This window comes from Anguilla rostrata, chromosome 16 (assembly GCF_018555375.3).
Source record: "Anguilla rostrata isolate EN2019 chromosome 16, ASM1855537v3, whole genome shotgun sequence".
In the NCBI taxonomy this organism is placed as follows: Eukaryota; Metazoa; Chordata; class Actinopteri; order Anguilliformes; family Anguillidae; genus Anguilla; species Anguilla rostrata.
In genome coordinates this window covers 18,420,336-18,441,239 of record NC_057948.1, presented here as the reverse complement: position 1 = coordinate 18,441,239, position 20,904 = coordinate 18,420,336, and the positions used below count along the sequence as shown (strand labels likewise).

Below are 20,904 nucleotides of genomic sequence, written 5' to 3'. Positions count from 1 at the left end.
ATACTACTGTGTGTCAGTTCTACCATCTCTTTTCTGCCCACTCATGAAATTAGACCCTCCATGTTGTCTTAATAGGGCCTGCTTTGTGGTGAGCATCCGAGCATAAAAAGCATTATTTTCATTGAACTGTGTCCAAATAGGCTTGTGGGTTTGATTGCAGTCTTGCAGATGTCTGAGAATAGTTGAAAATTCTAATGACCACAGATGCACTCATGCTCTTTCTCCCCCTCCCTCCTTCCCTTCCTCTCTCTTTCTCCACCTCTCCCCCTTTTTCTCCCTTCACACTCCTTCTCCTTTTACATTATCTCATCTCCCACCTGCTTTCTCTCGTTCTTTTGGCCCCTCATGGTCATATTATTTTGTTTCTGAAAAATTGTGTTTTTATACTAAAGAGTAATACATTGAAATGTCAGTAATGATACAATGATTATTCTGGGTGAATCAATGATGGCAGATTATAAGAGATGGAAAGATGTTTATGGTCAAGGGCACTAAGTGGGCTGAACTTTTCAAATGAGAGCATGAGGGAATACAGATAAGCAAGCCTTAAAGAAGTTTGACACATATATATCATATTTTTTCATGCATGTGAAGGTCTTGTTTCAGCTTGGTTAAATGACCTGATAAATGTCTAGTTAAACAAACTCTCCCTTCTCTGTCTCTTGTCTCTGGTCCTCACTCTTTCCTTATTCCCCCCCATGCAGGTGCTGATGTTCACAGGCTACCTCAGTATGAGGTGGTGCACCCCTCCAGGGTGGACGCGGCGGGCCGGTTTGTGTCAAACGTGCTCTCTCACCGCGTGAGCAGGGTGAAGCGGCGGGACGCCGGGTCGGGGCGGGGTGGCCCGGCCCGCGTCTTCTACCATCTTCAGCACGAGGGCCATGACCTGCGCCTCAACCTCACCCTCAACCCCAACCTGCTGGCCCCCGGCTTCCTCACCGAGCGGCGGTACGGTGGCCTGGACGGGGCCAAGATCCGCTCCCATGACCACGCCTTCTGCCACTTCCTCGGGGAGGTGTGGGAGCGGCGGGCGGTGAGGGGTCAGGCGGCCATCAGCACCTGTGACGGCCTGGTGAGTGTCCTGGTCCCTGAGCACCCTGGTCTCTAACTGCCCCGGTCCCCGAGCACCCTGGTCTCTAATTGCCCCGGTCCCTGAGCGCCCTGGTCTCTAACTGCCCCGGTCCCCGAGCACCCTGGTCTCTAACTGCCCCGGTCCCTTCCAATAAGACACCAATTGAAAAGCCGTCTGTCTCTCTGCAGGGCAATGAGTCCACACTCATTCTTCTAAAGAGGCTTTGCCACATAGCAGATGCCTGCTGCAAAAACAGAAAGCTGCAATTTCTGATTTCTGTGTTTGACTGGTGCTGGGTTATTTCATTTTTCGATAACAGAGTGACAAGTAAGTTTTATATGTTTCATAATGTAGTTAGCCTGGTCTGTTTAGGTAGCAGTTCCCCTCCCTGCCCCAGTCCTCAAACTCTGAATAATGAAGAGCATGAATGTCTTGGGAGGTCCATTTAAGAGCAGACTGTCATCCACTGGAGTGGACTTAAGCACTTAGTAGGTTAAAAAGAAATGATACTGGACCTCTGGGTGGCTTACTAGTCTGAGGCAGTTGCCCTTAATGCAGTGATGCCTCGCCAGTCTGGTCTGTTTTCTGGCTGTGGCAGTTTGTTTTTAGAGAGTACCAGGGAGTGCACGACTGCCAGTGGCTGAGGGACAGAGGGTTTGGGTCTGCAGTGAGTCCCCCGCCTCGCTCATCCAGCAGCCCGATGAAGGGCCTGTGCTCTGCCTTCGCCAGCTGTGCAGTTGCAGTTTTTTAAGCTACACAAGTTGGGATGAATTTGAGTTTTCTTCGTGTTTTAGCAAACAAGAACACATTCTTAATCACTTTCTTAAAATGCCCTCAGTTTTGGAGTTTTTAGGCTTATTTTGATTTGGTACAGCATCTTGCAACCAACCAGAGAGAACAAATGTCACTTAATTCAGACAATGTTAAAATTGATCACCCCACTAGAGGCCCTGAGTGGACCAGTGTGTAATAATATATCATTATTTCTGGTAGTGTCACCATTCCAGTAATGAATCTTTGGATTGCTTGAGATTTGAATGATCACTGTGGGCTTGAGTTTGTTGCTCTTAGCTCTTCAACATGATGCGTTTCATCCCTAGAGGTGTGGGGTTATTAAGAGATTTTTTTTCTCAGGCAAATGTTAACCTTTAGTGACCGCTCTAATTCTGCTCACAGTGGTCCTAACCTTTGTGAATAAATCAACTAGGCAACATCTGTGTTTGATGGCAGTCCTGGAGCTAAAATTAAGGTGAGCTCACAGCTGATGTTGTTATTTGCCCCTGTGGCTGCATCTGGGCCTGACAGACTGTGTGGTGATTCAGTGTCCCATGGTGACCTTGTGGACCCCCTGCCCTCCCCAGCCCCCCTTTAACACCGAGCGCACACCACCCATCCCCTGCAGCACGGGGCCCGGTGACCTCTGAGCTGCTCGTGGAAACACGGGCTGTTGACAGAAGAGTGCTTCCTGAAGCTGCGGCGGACGCGGAGCGCCAGCTCGCGCAGAATGGCCAACGAGAGCTTCAGTTTGGGATTCTTTTCCTAAGCACAGAACAAAAAATAGCTGCGGAGGATGAGCTTGAAGGTCAAGGATTTGGGAGCGAGCAGTTGGCTGAGGCTGTAGATGTGGCATAAGCGTAGGTTAGTTTGGGACATGGCGCTCCTAATTAGGGTGAACTCTGCGCAGATTACAGTGCTGACTCATGCTTTCATCCGCGAGGTTTTGGCTCCTAGCCCTGTAGCCCAGCTGAGAAAGTGAAGAAAGAGCGCTCTGATCAAAGTGTGACAGGGAATTTTTCCCTTCTCCCCTGAAAAATGCATTATTAAGAAATCCTGGTGCTAAGAAGGCATCTGCGCCAAGGAGCATCACAATACTGTCTCGTTAATCCAGTCAGCTGGCTCAAACCTTCCGCCAACGTGCTGGCCCTCTGAAGCACTAACACTGACTTTCAAGTCTGACGGCTTTGGAGTCACCGTGCAGTATTCGCATGGATTTTAATCGCGTTTCCAAATGTGACCGACCGATTTGACGTCTGGCACCTATCTGCGGTGCTCCCTGCACCTGGGACCCCACTGAGGGGGGACTCGCCCAGCGTCTGGAAGCAGATGCTGTCCTGCACCCTCAGGACCTGTGTCTAGAATGCTGCGAGTTTTCGGCCCAGCTTGGTTGGACCCCAGGGCAGTGGAACGCGCACTTCGCCGTGTGTGGGGCTTGCAAATGTCCTTGGGGGAGAAGTCTGCGTTGAGGTGATAATTTGACACGCAGATCCCACCTCACCCCCGGGCCACTGAGATGAGATTGTGAAAGTATGCAGCCTCTCCTTTATCCATCACCATCAGCCACTGTCAGGCGTAGCAGTTTCTGCCATAACTCTGTGTTAGAGAACGGAGCTGAACTCCACTCTTCCCAAAGGGTATAACTTATGGAAAATAATAAGCTAAAGTTTAATAAAACATACCCCATAGTGTATTTCAACAATCCTGTTTGCAATGTATATCCCCCCTAAGGCCTTTTGTATGCAGACAAATGTTTTTCAGTTGACCCCTGCTCCCTCCCTCTCTGCAGACTGGACTTTTTAAGCTGTCAGAGGAGGAGTTTTTTATCAGACCCTTGGAGCCTGCTCAGAATGAAGGGTCCCCCCAGGCTCACATGATATACAAGCGCCACATTGCCCAGCCCCCTGCCCCGTCCATACACTCCCTGCCCCAGGACCAGCGGGCCAATGGGACCTGCGGGGTCACAGGTAAGTGCCCTCGAAGGAGTAGGATAAATCTTCTGCAGCAGCGGCTCCTGGCCCAGTTCTCTGTGCAGCAGGAGAGGGGCTCCTCCGTTTGGCCAGAATGTCATGGCGAAATAGACAGAGTCGACTTTGTCGGGGAACATGAATCAGAGAAGGCAAACCATGCAGCATTCAGAGCCTGAGAGAGCTTAATTATAGGTTCTCTACATCTTGGCAGCCTCTCTCCTCAAGTGCTCCCCACACAGCGAAGGCTCAACGTCCTCCATTAATTTACAGTGTCTGGCTTCTCTCGAGCATTAGTGAGATGCATTTCACCAGTGTGATGTTCCTTATAATCTCATTTTTTTGTGCTGTCTGTCCAGTGTACTCTGGCCCCTTGTGTGTCTGTGATACTGATAGAGCTTTGCTCTCCCCTCCCCCCCCTCCTCCTCCCTCTCCTCCTCCTGTCAGATGTGGCCGGGTTTAGTAAACAGAGTGACTCATGTTTCTCGCGGTCCGTCCCCAGACCTGCGCAGCGGCTGGACGCGCGCGGAGCGCCAGCGGGAGCGGTGGGAGGGCCGGCGGCAGAGGCGCAGGCTCCGGCCGCGCTCCGTCAGCCGGGAGAAGTGGGTGGAGACCCTGGTGGTGGCCGACCCCAAGATGGTGGAGTACCACGGCAGCGAGGGCGTGGAGAGCTATGTGCTGGCAGTCATGAACATCGTGAGTCAGCCGCGCCGCCCCCTCCAACCTCCCCCCCCTTACCCCCCGCAGCTCCCTGCTCTAGTTTAGTGATCAGGCTTGAGTCTCGGGTAACCTCTACACCTCTGCATTGCAGCACTGAGCCTGCTGTGCCCTCTAGCTCCAAGTGTGTGATTTGAATCGATGCATTGTCTCATGATCAGTTTGATCTGTTAATATAAAAACATCTGCTGGGTTGCAATACAATAATACTGAAGAGGACTTTTGGTGTATAAAAACAGGGGTGTGGATGGGCGGTCGTGTTTTGATTTCTTATAATTAATATTATTTTTGTGATTACCCCTGCCCTATTTCTGCTTATTGAATTATGCTCATGTGTCACCAGTATGTAACACACACCCACACAGGGAGCACTGCAGCTGAAGTTACTGCAGTCCTGCAGTCTGCTCAGCCGCTACGAGAGTGACTGTCTCCCACACTTGCAAACTGACCAGCGTTTTGCTTAAAGAATAACCCACTATTACAGTGGACTGAGTCGGAGACACGTCCTTCATTGATGATAACTGGTAACCTGCTGAGTCCCGGTTAAATAGCAAGGGGGCTTGTGAACAGTGTTCCCCTGTAGAGCCTTGGCCTGGTGAAGTGGGAGGATGATGATCACGTCCTGCTGCTGTGGGCACCCAGTTACATCGGAGTCAGTCTATGGGTGTCGAGGCCGTGGACTCAGTCTTTGTTGAGTGAGTCACTCGTGAGCCGAAATTGGAAAGAAAAGAAAATGGCTTTTTTCATGTGAAAAATATAAGTAGAGAAGCAAAACGTCCATCGTGGACTGAGAAGGCAGGCCTTTGGTATTCACTGTGTCCCAGACCTCCCTTCTCTGGGGTATTAATGCTATATTTTATCTCCAGTGCTGCATCCCTGTGGATGAGGTGCAGATTTGCCTTTGTCCTCTTGTTATTTTGCCTTCCTGTCAACCACAACTTCCTGTGAAATGACCCTTGTTCCATCAGCACTTCCTGGATCTGCTCCAAGTCAGCTGACCCATCCCTGAGACTGTCACCCTCCGCTAGGAAAATGTTCCAGAACGCGCAGTGCCTGCCGAGGTTCGGCTGGTTGTTATCATTCTGGAGTCAGGAGAGGCAGTCACCTCGAGAGCACTATCCAAACACAAGAGGGGTGCCACGCTGGGGGGGTATGCAGCCCTCATTAACCGCCCCCCTCTTCCTGAACTGCTCGTTTAGGCCCCCTCCTGCATTTAAAGTGCCTGATGAAGTCCAGAGTCTCTCCTCCATATCCCTCTGTGGAAATCAGACAGACAAAGGGAGTAGCATGTTGCGGCTGGCCAGTGAGGTTTCCTCTGAAGGCACGAAATGGCCACCATCCTCCCAGCGATAGCTCCATTGTTATGGAAATGGCAGACGTGAACCGAAATAAATTTCAAAAAGGAAATGCACCTAATGGCTCCCGTCAGGGTACAGGCAGTATTACATATTGTTATTGCTTCACAGTGATTAGCACTTCAAAGCCGGGGAGGAAAGAGAATTTTTTTTTTTTTTTGAGAAACTAAATGGGCTCCATCTGAATAGCGCTGTCATCAGTGGCAGCTGCAGCGCAGAGTAAACAGCCTTAGTTTTGCCAGGTAGGAAGTGCTGCCGTGGCTGAGCTCTGGGGACGGAGCCCGCGTGAGCACCATGGTGTGATTGTTCGGGGATCTCATCTTCTGAGTGGAAGGCATTCTCTCTCCCTGGCAGCGCGGGAATGAGCCTCGTAATGAATAAGTTCCTTCATGAGCCGCTCCTTCTGATGCGGTGCCCTCCGAGTTTCAGAGACCAAGCGAGCAGGAAATGGCTATTTCTCCATCACTGGAGAAATAGAACCGTGGAAACACGCAAGGAAGTTCAAGGAAAACTTTGTAACAACCCACGATGTAAATGTGTCTTTTCTTTAGTTATGGTTGTAATCTCTATAGGACCAGGTTGAGGACTGTTGAAGTCCAACCATGGAGATGATTTAGACATTGGAGGTGCATTCAGAAATCTGACCTTATTTAACAGTGAAGCCTAATGAAAAGGGGGATTTATTATACAGGGTAAGCTTTTGCTTCTGGAACTACCAGACTGCTCATTGCAGTGAGATTATTCAATAATTCAGTCAGTGGGCTCTAAACAGGATGTTGAAATGTTTGAGACAGTATTGTCCACAGAAATAGATAACAATGAATCAAATCTTTGAAGTAAATTTTAACATATGCAGCTAGATAATCTTGTGGTATGACGGTCATTGTGTTTGGTGACCTAGTACAGAACAGAAAGGCTTGTCTAAGAATGCTTCACATTATGATGGTCTGGACTAGCATGTATGAAATCTTTCTAGGTGCATGGAACACCAGTACAGTGCAGTAATAGAGGTAAAGTATCACTCTGGTCTGCTGTACAGAAAGCTAATGTGATTCAGAACTGAAGAAAAATCTATTTTCTGTATGTGTTTTGCTTTGTTTTCAGAATTTGTTTCCACGGTGTGTCATGGGACGAATGCAGTAAACAGTTAAGCAGCGATGCTGAGTTGGTAACAGCTGAGAGACACTTGTCCTGGAATGTTGCAAAGTATAACCACGAGTGAAATGTTCAGGCTAACCCAACAAGCCTATAATGGTGGTGGTTAAAAAAAAATTAAAATATTTGTAAAGAAAGAATTCTTTCATTCTGCTGGGAAACAATTTTTTGATTTGATTTTCTAGTTTATGACATTTCTTAATGGCAGTGGTGCAGAGCTGAACTGCCCTATATCTCCTGCGCAGTGCGTGGGTATAATGTGGAGGACACCTTTCAATGAAAAATGCCCTCCATGTTAGAGATCGGAGAGAGGAGTATCACTGCTGAATAGCTGTATTCATCGGTTGCATCCATGTGACTTTTCAAGCAGCAATAAAATGAATCAAACACACCCACCATGGCCGGCGGCATCCTAACCACTGGAGAATCCACTTAAAACAAGTCAATAGTTTAGATGGTTACAGAATGAAGAATATAGCAAAAACACTTGGAAATGTAGAAATATTACAACTTTTTGCCCTATACCTGCTGCAACACATCATGTTTTTCCATATAAACTCCCAATTTTAATTTTTGTTCACCCAGCTAGCTGGTGAGAACTAGATAAATGTATCTTGTTCACAAACCATCCACTTCTGTCTCTTAATAGCTGCATAATGTTCACAACAGGGGATGCGCACTGCTCTAATCAATGTTCCAATGGAGTGCAGTGGAGAAATAAAAAAGTGGCCAGAGCACAGCTAGTGAATTCTAAACACGTTTATTGGCCTCTCAAAAGTTGAACAATTTGTATGCTGTGCAGAATAAAAGAGCAGTGCAGAAACCTCTTCATTGCATAAAATGCAATGGTGAGACAGACACGTTAATGTGGTTGTGGTTTGCCTTTTACATTCCACATTTTATACACCTCAGATAACCCCATCCTTGAATAGATGCATAACAAAGGATTGACAGGTACCTCAGATAACATACGACATAACAATTCTGAACCACCTTTCCTAGTTTAACTACGACTAACTTTAATTCATTAATGTCATCATTGGGAAATGAAAAACATAGGACTTGCTGTAAAAATAGTTCCGTCATTATTTCTTTTCTCTCTGAAGTAGTATTGGTCCCCAAATCATTTTCGCTGTCTCTAGTTACCATGGATACAGCAAAAACGCCTGACATCTTATTTTGAAGGACAGGAAAGGAAATGGGAAAGACAGGTTTCATCTTTCAGGACACATCATGCTGCTCTCTGTTAGAGCCCACACGATCAAACCAAAGCTTCTGTAGAGGTGCTGGAGTCAGCTGATCTGCTCAGCTCCCCATTTGCACACCGTTAATGTGATGGCAACTGCTGTTACTGATGAAATGTGGCTTCCGTTTCTCAAATGGTGCAGTGTTACATCATGTTTTTGTGATGTTTCCAGTCTTTAGAAGTGTGTATTTTTGGCTCGTAAGCATAGGGGAATCGCCTCGGGCCCTCTCTGCATAGCCAAAAATGAGGCTGGTTTGGCTGATGTCTTGACTCACTTATGTTCCAGGTGTCGGGTCTGTACCGCGATGCCAGCATCGGGAACGCCATCAACATTGTAGTGGTCCGCCTTATCCTGCTGGAGAAGGACGAGGTAAGACTGGAGCCCTTGGTCACTGCCCAGAACTCTTCCCACAATGCTCCTAATACCAGCTGCTAAAGCTACACATCCAGACCGGTTTGGAAATGTTATCAGGGGCCTACCTCCACCTTCACTGTGAAGTAAGGAAAATAGATCAATGCATTTTGTGAAGCCTGGGCCTCTTTTTATGCAGAAATAATAATCAGACATTTGAAAGCTCCCCAGCTAGCTTACCTGCTGTGAACAGTTTGAAAAACACTTAGCTGTGGTTGCACTTTCGCAATCTTGAGTTCAGCACTAAATTGATAGTTGCTGTTTTGGTGAGGGTATCCTCTCAGATATCCAGCATTGCTTACCTAGAGAACTATACCAAATGTGGCAGCCAATGCAAAGGAAGGCTGTGATTTTTAATAGACAGCATGTTATAATAGATTTCCATATTCAGCTGTCTTGAGTATTTGCACAGTGTTAATGAGGGCATTCGCAGGAATGGTGTTGTGCTTGAGGACGCGTGCAGCTCGCTGTGGGAGCGGCCTGGCTGGCGGTCCGCTCCTCACCCGCGCGGCTGAACGGGAATGCTGAGAACGAGGATCTGAGCGTACGTTTCGCTGCCCTGGAGATCAGTCTCATTAGCCTCCTCCCTCACCACAAGCGACCGATGATGAGGAAGATGATTGATGGAATATTAATGAAGGGAAAAGAAAAGTAATGCCGTTTGCGGAATGATTAAAAGACGAGTGGTGCTTCCAGCTAATCAACGCTGAGTTGCACGGGAGGGTATTGCTCAGCATTGACATCGCACGAGAGCACTTATTTATTTTATGCAGAGTATGTTCTCAGCTCTTCAGAAATGGAGTGTCATAAAGACCGTTTAAAGCTAGGAATAGAGCAACCAGTGCTGTGGACTGGGGGCGAGGGGGTCGTTATGTCTCGAAAGGACAAGGGCATGCAATACATAAGGGATCATGTTCAGCAAGCGAGTCAGCTGTTTCAGAATAAGCCCAGATAGGACGATGCAACAAAATTGTGTTTAAATTGTATGTAATGTAAATTAAATTGTATGTATTGTATGATGCATATTTGTGTGTTTCTAGCTTGCCACAAAGAGTCTCAGTGAAAAGCCACAGATTTCAGCATCCTAGAACGACAAACAAGTTATTTTACATTTTCAATTCAGTGTAGTTTTATTTATGAAAATGAAACTGGACATTCATATTTATTGTGAAGTATGTCCTGTTATAGGAGGCATTTTTGGACGTAGATGGCCAGTTCAATGTCAGCTGTTCCCTTGGCATGATCAGCATTGGCATATCTTCCTTTCTGAGCATTTTTCCCATATCACTTTGTTAAGTGTGACTGTAATGGACACAAGAGTGCAGTCTTGCTGAACTGCTTGGCTCTATAAAGTGCGGAGGTATATAATCTGATGTTAAACTCCTAGGTGTTCCAGGGCTGCAGTAGTCTGACGGATGAAAAAATGAGAAACGTGCTGATTGAACTTTCCAGATTGAAAAGCTCCAAAAATTTCATCGGTAGTGTTGCTCATTATAATTTCATACTGGACTGGCAGCTGTGTGTATTGTAACATTTTGTTGAGTTTAATCAATCAGAAAAACTGGGGAATCCTTTTTAAAGCACATTTACTAGTCTTTATCAATGTTGACAATGACACTCTCAGAAAAAACAAGTGTCTAAAGAGGTCCAGACATGGGAGTACCTTGTATTTACAGACATTTGTACCCATTGCTAGGAAATACATGATTCATTTGAACCTTTTTTTATTGTAAAAGGACACACATTAGCACCCAAATAGAACATTATTGCACTTTCAGGGTACATTTGTGAAATTTGTTTTTAAAGAACAAAAACGTGCCATTTTTATATTTTATTTCAGAGAGTGTATCAACAGTGTATTTTGTGAAAGATCTGTGATGTGGTTTTTCATTATTTTGAATTACCACCATATTCTAAAGCATTCCAGGCAGTGTTGTGCTTGATTTTTATCTATACCAGTGGTCTCAAACCCTGGTCCTGGAGAGCTACAGGGTCTGCTGGTTTTTGTTTTCACCTTAAAATCAGCACCCAATTGAGACCCAAGACACCAGGTGAGTTGAGTTAACTGTGTAATCAACTGCTCTAACTGATTCATGAAGTGCAGAGTCACTATGAAAACCAGCAGACCCTGCAGCTCTCCAGAACCAGGGTTGGAGACCACTGATCTATAACGTATGTATTTTTATTTTATATTTGCCATTATGAATCTTAGTTTCCTCTCCCATTCACTGAACAAATAAGTCGTGCCATTAGCCCTAATTTGTTACTGAGCACTTAGTTGATCATTTAATGCGGTTATGGCTCTCTTGGGTTTATCACACTGTATCAGGGGCCAGGGGTGCTTGGATGACCCTCAGTGGAGCTGAGGGAAATGTGTGTAACCTTAAGGCTGTTGTCTCCAGGACGACCTGAAAATCACCCACCATGCAGACAACAGCCTGAGCAGCTTCTGCAAATGGCAGAAACGGCTCAACATGAAAGGGGACGAGCACCCAGTGCACCATGACGTGGCGGTCCTCCTCACCAGGTAGCCCCGGCTCCTTTGGGGCCCGCCCCTGTGATTTTGGGAATGCTCTGTGATGCCCACCCCTGTGTTTTTGGGAATGCTCTGTGATGCCCACCCCTGTGTTTTTGGGAATGCTCTGTGATGCCCACTTGCATGTTTTTGGGAATGCTCTGTGATGTCCACTCCTGTGTTTTTGGGAATGCTCTGTGATGCCCACTTGCATGTTTTTGGGAATGCTCTGTGATGTCCACTCCTGTGTTTTTGGGAATGCTCTGTGATCCCCACTTGTATGTTTTTGGGAATTCACTGTGATCCAGCTTTGGAGTATCAAAGCAATAATGTTCAGAATTTTTTTTTTTTTTTAATGATCAGTTTTTCTTTGAAGTTGGTATAGTGTAAGTTATTGCATCTTTCACATTTCTGGGCTGTTTTTTTGGGGGATAAAGGCCATATCTAATCGGCTATGCTCCTTTAAACCTTGCCTTTTGATCTTCATGCACAGCTTTAGATGGCTTTTCTTCAGGAATAAGCCAGCGCCTCTCAACTGAAAGATGGGTGACATAAGAACAGGCGAACGAGAGGGGGCTGGTTGGGCGGGGGGGGGGGGCACTCATTATTAGTATCTTCACAAAACAATCATTCATGGCTTTATCTCAGTCTCCCTGAAGTGATGTATGTCCTCCTGTGAGGTGCTGTCATTCGATTACACCTCATTCTCTCTGGTTTTCCCTGTGAATGCAGTGCTCTGCCTGCAGACTTGTTTCTCCGTTGCTCATTTGCTTGACGAGCTTTATAATTAAAGTGTGTCATCTGAACCGTAATTAGTGGAGTGTCGGTCTGTTGTGCTGATGTTTTGGGTTGGGGGGCTGTTACCGCATGCTGCTCCTTAGGGGTGGGCCTTTTGTTTCTGATGGGTTTGATCCTCGGCAGCTTTCTTGCACACAGTCGTCCCCTGCAGATTCTTTCTTTAATGCCTTTGTTGATGTGGATAATGGGAAACAGTTGGTGGCTGGTCATTTTACTCTAAAAAGCAGCTTGTGTTCTTCTTTTCTGGCCTCAAAATGAAGGGTGGAAGATGGACAATTAGCTTGAAAACATTTCTCTGACCTAGACTAGCAAACGTTTACTACTGGCCAACAAGTGTCAGAGTTAGCATGCTATATATATATGGCTACTGATAACCAGCTACAGTAGACTTGTTATCTGATTGGTGCACTGACCTGGATGACTATCCTTCACACTAGACTGCTTGCAAAATATAAAATTCTCAGTGGCATTGAAAATGAAAAACGTATAAACCTGACATGGTGTATACCTGTTTTACAACCTTTATTAGTTTAAGCTCTTCTAAAAAGCACTGAAAAGCCCTACAGGAGGCGCCATTTTATTCTGATTGTTTTTCTCCAGTTGGTTATTGCTATGCGAGTTGCTACATTGACGGCTTAATGACGTATAGTAACAGTCTTGTTTTCATTGAAAGGCACAGTCATTTGATTGGCTCTCACAATTCACAGATTGATAGCACACAGTGGCGTCACCTCTTCGGGATGTTTTTGGAATTTCTGCTTTCCCGTTGCCATTATGGAAAGACGGGGCATGTTGAGGCGAAAGGGAGTGACGCTCCTCCCCCTGTGCCCAGGAAGGACATCTGCGCCGCCATCAACAAGCCGTGCGAGACGCTGGGGCTGTCTCACGTGGCGGGGATGTGCCAGCCCCACCGCAGCTGCAGCATCAGCGAGGACACCGGCCTGCCGCTGGCATTCACCGTGGCGCACGAGCTGGGCCACAAGTACGTATCGCACCCCCCCCCCCCGCCGCACGCACACTGCCCCCTGCCTGCCGCTGTCTGACACTGCACCCTGCTGCTGAAATCGCTCAGACAGACCCTGTGGCTCACATTTTGAGAATGCAAGATCACACAGAAACTCCTTATTGTTGTGGGTGGAAAGTTAGGTATTTGCTAAATAATTCAAACACCTTGCCATTGTCAAATGGGTGATTGGTAACACTGCACATTGCTACGTTACGTTAGACAACACGCCATCTTGCTGAGATATGGTCTGCTAAGCTTTAGTTTCAGATAATTCGGGACACAGCCTGAAATCTGAAGTCGATAACTTCAGGCCTCCTCTGCCTGTGAAGTCATCCTAAGTTTAGAAGTGGTGTCTTGTAGAGAAAGTCTTTGAATTTATCTGAAACTTTGGATGTAAAATGTGCCTGTGGAATTTATGAAAACATATATATATTTCAATATTAATTTAGGATAATCTTTCTGTCCAGCTTCAAAATATAAATATTGTGTGACAGTGTGTATTCTACAGAGAAATGGGGACTGAACCGAAATTGATGTCTTAATTATTCTTTCCTTGAAAAGGGAGATTTGGTTGTCTGTATAGGACAAATAGCCTGCCTGTTTCACGTCAGCGTTATCAGGTGAATATGTATAATTTCCCTGGAACTGATTTCTCCCAGATTCCACTTAGACTTATCGAACACCAACTTTTGTCCCCAGAGAATAGTCTATATCGTGCATCTGGATGTTATCTAGGCTTGTGTTGAGCAAAGGCACGGCAGGGTATTTATTCAAGCCATAATCACATAGAGATAAAAGTGAAATTGAGGTACTGCCTTGCTTTCCCATCTTTATGCATTTCCTGTCTGAACTAAATAGTGTATCTCAACTACTTGGTTTTATGCTTTGACTGCAGTTGCAGGGTGCAGAAAAGAGATTGCTTGTTTTAATAAAGTGTATTTTTTTGTAGCTACTGAATGAGTGAGTATGTGAGTGAACAAGTGAGTGGGTGAGTGAAGGAATAACTGAGTGAGCATGTGAAAAAGTGTGTGGGTTGATGGGGGGGACAGCAGGAGAGAGTGAAAGATGAGTGTATGTTGAGATAGTCGAAGCTGCAGCCCTGTCGTACAGAAGGCAGGAAGCGAAGCGAAGAACAAATTCCATACACAGCAGGAATCCATCTCAAAAATAAAACTCAGATTCTCAGACTCCGGCACCACACACACATACACACTCTCTCTCATACACACGCACACACACACACACAGCCATAGCCACACAGATACAACTGTACAGGCACATGCGCATACGCTCACTGGGCCACACGCACATTAATCTAATCCTTCCATAACGTAAACAACTCAGGGCAGTTCCACTCCGCTTTGCACAGTAGCACATTTAATCATGAGAGATGAACAGCGCTAAGTGATGTAGGCTATTTCAGTACTTTTCAGCTGTGTTCATACCATTAGCACCATACCATTAGCACTTTCAACTCATCCAGATCGTTATTAGATAACTAGTTTAAATTGGGTGGATTGGTTAGATTTAGATTTAATTGTAAAATAAATGAAAGTAAAATGAATAAGCTCGACTTTTCGGTTTCTTTTATTTGGTTCACGTCTTTTCACGTTTTCTCAAAATGAGTCATAAACACACAGAAATGTCTAGACACCAGTGCGAGACATCCTATCTGTCTCGTGAAACCACCGTGTGAAAGAGAATTGTGAAGAACAGGATTGAAAGGAGTTGTGTTTGCTGGGCCTATTTGGAATAGGAATATTGGAAAAACTTGCACCTCTTCCTCTGAAGAATACTATTATTTTAGACCAAGAGTCAGCGAGAATAACTGTGGTTGTTGTGTTGAGAGCGAGAAAATCAGAATAGTTGAATTTGTTTGTGATTTTCTTATTTCTTTGTGTGCTGCCATGCCGACGTGTGTTATGTGTTTGTAGAACAGTCTGCACAAGAGTGTGTTTGTGTGTGTTTGTGTGTGCATGTGTGTTTGTGTGTGCATGTGTGTGTGTGCGCGCGTGTGTGTGTGTGCACGTGTGTGTGTACCCATGCGTGCGTGTGTGTGTGTGTGTCTGCACATCTGTTCACAGTGTAAATTAAGGAGCACCTCTCTGTAGTATTGGGAGCCCTGACAGCAATGCTCTTTATTGGTGCGGGTTTCCCATAATCCCTCTGCATTCAGTGCTGTCTGGGAGGGGGGGCCTTTGGGCATCCTGCCAGCCTCAGAGACAAGATCACCTCATTGTTCCACATACACCTGACTGGAAACTTGTGGTTGGAGAACTTAATTAAACGATTGCCAACAAATCACACCACTGCGCCTGTGGTTGAGAAGCCATGCCATCACTCGTGTTAAAACATGCTTGGCAGCATCTGTGTTTCCAGGTGTATATTGTAAGAGTGAGAGATCAGCTTTTTTTAACAGTCTCTTTTTGTGTTTGCTCTGGTGTATGCAGGCGTACTGAACACGATGCGCACGCTACACATCAGTCCATTCGGTCTGGCTCTGGAAACACTGGCAGACATGCATCACAGGGGCCTGTGAAGTAATCTCTGAGTGTCAGGAACACATGGTTATGGAGGTTGACTGTGAGAGTATGACACCAGCACTAGGGGCCTGTCGGAGCCAGTGAAGACTGCGTGCCGTAGAGGCAGCCTGTAATGCTGGTGTGAGAATGAGGTCGCTCCTCTTATAAAGGCAGTTTGAGGTGATGTTAGAGGGAATTCTGGCAATCATTACATGCTCAGTGTTTGCTGGAGGATCAGGTGTCAGCCGTTGGTATGCTTTGTGGGAATTGGGAATGTGAATGTGTGTATGAGTTAGTGAGGGAGGGAGAGCACATCTGCATGCATACACACCTGTATGCATTTGTGCTGGTGTGTGTGTGTGCGTGCATGCGCGCGTGTGTGTGTGTGCGCGCGTGTGAACATATCTCTGTGAATGCATGTGCGTACATGTGTGCGTATGTGTATGTGTAAGAGTACGTATTTGGGGTGTGCTTGTGCACATGCATGTGCAATTGTGTGTGTGTGAATTGTGTGTGTGTGTGTGTGATTGTGTATGTGTACACGTGTGTTTAACATTCACTCACAGTGCCCTCTTGTGGATGTGCTTTTACACTGCAGCTTTGGGATTCAGCATGATGGGAACGGAAATGACTGTGAGCCGATCGGGAAAAGACCTTTCATCATGTCTCCACAGCTCCTGTACGGCACGTCTCCACCCAGCTGGTCCCGCTGCAGCCGGCAGTACATCACCCGCTTCCTCGAGTGAGTGCGCGCGCTTCCGTGCTCTCTCTCTCTCTGACTCCCTCTGACTCTCTCTTGTGCACCTTTGCCAGTGCCCCTCTTTTTCTCACCTCCCTCCCTCCTTTATGCAATGCCATTTCTACTGGTGCCATTGCAGTTGAATGCAAGGATCTCATTTCTTTGGGCTGCTGTTTAATGTGTTCTGATGTCACATTGTGCCAGGAATCATATTACATTACATTACATTGTGTACACAAGCCATCCAATGGCCAGCCTGCCAAGACCAGCGAAGGTGTCATAAGCCCATAATGCACTAAATCATTGCATATGGGATGGGAATTTCTCTAGAAGTGAGGGCTGTATGGTATTTTGGGTTTGTTGGTCCTCTTGGTCTCCTAGTTCATACTTGTAGCATTGAGTGTTCTTTGGCATTTTCCCCACTGAATAGTCAGTTCAGATGATGTCATGCTGGCCTTGCTCTCAGTGCTCAGCACCAGCCTCAGGCGCAGTATCTCGGAGTCTGAACCCCAGAGGCCGTGGCGTGGTGCCGGGAGGAGAGGGGAGGGGAGGGCTGGGGCGGGGCGGGGCGCATAGGCCGACCCAGTTCAGGACCATATGGCTTGCATTAAAACCGCCGTCGCGGCTCATAGATGGGCCCAGAGTCAAGGGGGGATAACGCACCCCAGGGAGAGATCGGCACTCCGGGCACTGACCCGCAAACTGGTAACCCAATCTGAGCTCGGGCTCGTTCTTTAGGAGCTGAGTAACTGATTCACATTCACGCCTGCCCAGTGGCCCCGGTTGCTCCCGCATTTTTGGCTGGGCTGGGTCTTCCCCTCCCTCCACTGCTCCAGCTGGGGTTAAGGGGGTCACATTACCAGCAACTGTGATGTCATCATCTGGATCGTTGCCTCGGCGCCCAAAGGAAAGGGGATCTCTGCAGCTCTACAGAGATGTGCACTGAGAAATCCCAAATGTTTTAATGTTTTCCAAGATGACACAACAGGAGCACAAAGAAAAAGGGTAAAAAGTAAGTTTGACTTTTGTGTTTTATTAGAAAATTCAGAAACTTAAAAGTTTAGAATATCCAAGTATTTAGCGAAATGTCTATGTGCAGGGAATGCTGGTGCAATTTAGGGCACCAGTGGATTAATGAACAAATTTAGTCAGCAGCAATTACAGTGTAAGCATCAGCAGAATTCAGAAAGTGGTTAATCTGTCATTTGGAACATTTTTAATGCGTAAATCCTGACTGCTACAGACTGGTATGAATGGAATCACAAACTTGACTTCAATCAATACTGGATGGTTGCTTGATGATCTTTATGCAATCAAGGTCTAAGATTATAAGACCCAATAAAATCCAAAGTATATTCAGGCTAGAAAACCAATCGAAGAGAGGAGGGCAGGAAAGATAGACTAGGCAGAATTTCAAATCTTCTTTGAACCTTGATTATGGATTGGAAAATTTTAAACCCAATATACCTATTACCTGAAGATTAAATTCACCTCAATGCTCTACCCCATACTAAAGAGATTTAAAAATGATCAGCGCACAATGAAAGTTGGCAAAAGCTGTATGAAGTTTTGCTGATTACACAAATTATTTTTTTATGACCATGCTTTCTGTAGCATATCTGAACTAACGAAATGTAAGTCCTGTTGGAATGATCATTTTACATGTTAGACCATACACAGTCAGCCCACTTCCTGAGGTAAAATGTAGCATAGCGTACCGGAAACATTTAAAGTAAACAAATGACCCTCCTCCCAAAAGCGGTAGTTCCCATAAGTCATTCAGCATCCCTGCGTAGACTGTTCCACACAGACATTTAACTAAATCTCATGCACATCAGACTGATTGCAGTCAACAAAGATGTTTATTTTGTTTTCATATGTAGCCTATTAGCATCTTTGTCTCCGTGGTAACTGCTGTTAACCAAATAAGTTACATAACGCATTGATAAGTGCAACATAATTGCTTGCTTGAAACCGTTATTAATGATCGCAGTTAGTCATGCTCATGAAGCCGCTGTGTAAGCTTTAGTAAGGCTTGCATGTAAGGCAGAAGACCCAGTACTATCACACTGCAACCGAGTATGGAGCCGTGGCTGCATATGGCTTGTGTCTCTGAGCCAGTGCCGGCCTTTGCTGGTCCCCCTCCCCTCCGGCTAGAAGCCTGGGCGTGTTACTTTCTTCTGAACTCACAATGCACGTTTTGTCTGAAATTGGCCTGCTAGTATTGGTGCCCGGACCAATCAGAAGAAAGTGCATGTTGCGTGCAGAAACATCACACCACTTCTCTGACCCCCTATGCCCCCCCCCCACCCCTATGTTGCTGTCAGAGTTTGGTGTGGCGGACATGTTCCTCTTTCCCCCTCTCTGCTCCCCGGCCTAGCCAGGTGCTTGGCCTCCTGTATTGTGTGCTTCTGGTTGTTCTGATGCTGGGTTGGAGGTGTTAGCTTATTTCCGAATATGGCTCATTGGGTGGGGGTTCTGTGGGTAGTGGATGCAATTCAGATGTTTCTCAAACAGGGGGTATGTTCAGACTGCACTACTCTACTGTCTAGACTAACTGCATTTTAAGCTTTTCATGAACATAATTATGAAATATGAACCTAGCAATTTCTGTGAATATAATTTGTTTTTGGTAGTGCTTTCATAATTTGTTTACAATGTAAAAACAGCTATCCCTGTTTTCATTTTCATCTGTACAGTGCAGTGAATGAGTGAATCATTCTGTAACTATGGGTTTAGTTTAAGTTTTTAGCAGCTGATAATAGACAATGCTTTGGTTGTTTCTTCAGAAATCTGAATAGAAGTCTTCTCTTTTGAGTGAAAACCAGGCCAGCAATTTCTTTAATGACATTACATTACTGCCATTTAGCAGACGTTCTTATCCAGAGCGACTTGCACAACTTTTACATAGCATTTACATTGCAACCTTTTATACAACTGGATATATACTGAAGCAATGCAGGTTAAGTACAGCAGTGTCCTCCCCAAAAATGATGATCTGAAACAGGCAGAGTTTAAGGCCTGGGTGGAGGTATTCCTGAAAAATGCTACTGAAACAAGCCTGAAAGGTAATATCTCTTGGGAGTTGTGCCTGGCTTAAAGTCACTATTCACTTCACCATTCAGGTTGGAATACTCAGAGGTAACAACATTCTAATTCTTCGCTTTATAATCCTTGCTTTAAGCATTGGATGCTTGTTAGCATCTGATATATGAGGGTATCAGAATTCCAATTCAGCTGCATTGGGAACATTCTGATGGACCCCACAACGCTGACGGTCTGCTCAGGGAATTCAATTTGCAGTTGCATATTCACCAGGCAGTGCCATCATTCAAATGTAAATATTGCAGTAGGGTCTGATTCGGGAAGTCTCAAAAACAACTTGCCTTGACCCTTTTTTGTTATTCTTCGTATTGGACATTGTTTTACCCTTTCCTTAGTGTGCAGGCCGGAACCCACTGAAAATCAGACTGTCTGAGTTCTTTTAAACATTGTTTTAATTCCTGTGAAATAATAAAATAAATACATTAAAATAAATCAGATGATTAATAATAATAATGAAATAAAACCTCTTTTTCCCCTCACTGCCATCTACCTCTTTCCTCCCCAGGATAATCTGTGTGCATCACTCTTCTTTATTCTGTCAGTGTTGACGGTTGTTTCAGCCAATGCTTTAAGCTTTGCTGCATATGTTCTTCTTTATAGAAATTTGTCACCCAGCACCGAACAATACCAATGCAAATGTAATGTTTAAATGTCACAAACACTTGGTAAGTTAATGTTGATGAATCCTGAAAAAAAAATACAGACAAATAACATTTTCACATGAACTGTTATTGAAAGAAATGAAGAAAGTGAATGTTGTAGTGGCTGTGTACTTTACACCTACAGGCTGAAGAGTTTGTGTAAATGGTTGGGAAATGGGGGGGTATGGTAGGAGGACCGCCATGATGAAGTTTTCATGTACGCTCAATCACTCCCACACACCTTTCGAATGAGTGGGTTGACATGTATGTGAATTGTGTTTGAATGCGCTCACTTGAAGCAGTTGTTGAAGGTGTGTTTTGGGAATTAACATTAAAGATGAAAGTGTGTGTATTTTAAGTATTTTTAAAAAATAATATTACTCAGCATGAACCAGTACAGTCATTTTCTAAAGCAGGATTTGGATTGCTCTTGCCGAAGGGACTTCCTGCTGCTGTGATATTGTGCTAATTACTGGCCTGGATACAGTGGTCTGTGAAATAGCAGAAAATGCTTTTTTGCCAGTTTTAGGAATTATGCTTTTACACCGTACATAATTGCCAATCCCCGTATTTCTGCAATAATCCCTGTGAGCAAGACTGATTAACTGCTTTGCGCACAAACACACACAGACACACAAAAGCATGCGTAGTCATAAATATCCTCGCACATGCTCCCACACGTACACACACACTCATACACACACACCATGTATGCTTGCTGTTCCCCCCGGTCCTGAGAGAATTGCTGTCAGAAGCAGCCTGTGCTTCTCTGCCAGCGATATGTAATGTGAGCAGCGCACCATTTACTGATATGGGCCTAATTAACTCATGGAGGATATCGCGTTGTAGTCTCTGCAGTACTGCCTCATTAGCAGAGAAG

At 45.5% G+C, this 20,904-nt stretch overlaps 1 protein-coding gene across 1 annotated transcript in view; it reads left to right on the top strand.

Moving 5' to 3' along the window:
- Positions 1–20,904, top strand: part of LOC135241611 (A disintegrin and metalloproteinase with thrombospondin motifs 7) — an 84,256-nt gene that overhangs the window by 3,435 nt on the left and 59,917 nt on the right. The window contains exons 2-8 of the mRNA XM_064312138.1: positions 705–1,072; positions 3,636–3,813; positions 4,316–4,509; positions 8,573–8,656; positions 11,101–11,225; positions 12,844–12,993; positions 16,138–16,281. Coding sequence (XP_064168208.1) covers positions 705–1,072; positions 3,636–3,813; positions 4,316–4,509; positions 8,573–8,656; positions 11,101–11,225; positions 12,844–12,993; positions 16,138–16,281 — 1,243 coding nt within the window. The remainder of the gene's footprint in view (positions 1–704; positions 1,073–3,635; positions 3,814–4,315; positions 4,510–8,572; positions 8,657–11,100; positions 11,226–12,843; positions 12,994–16,137; positions 16,282–20,904) is intronic.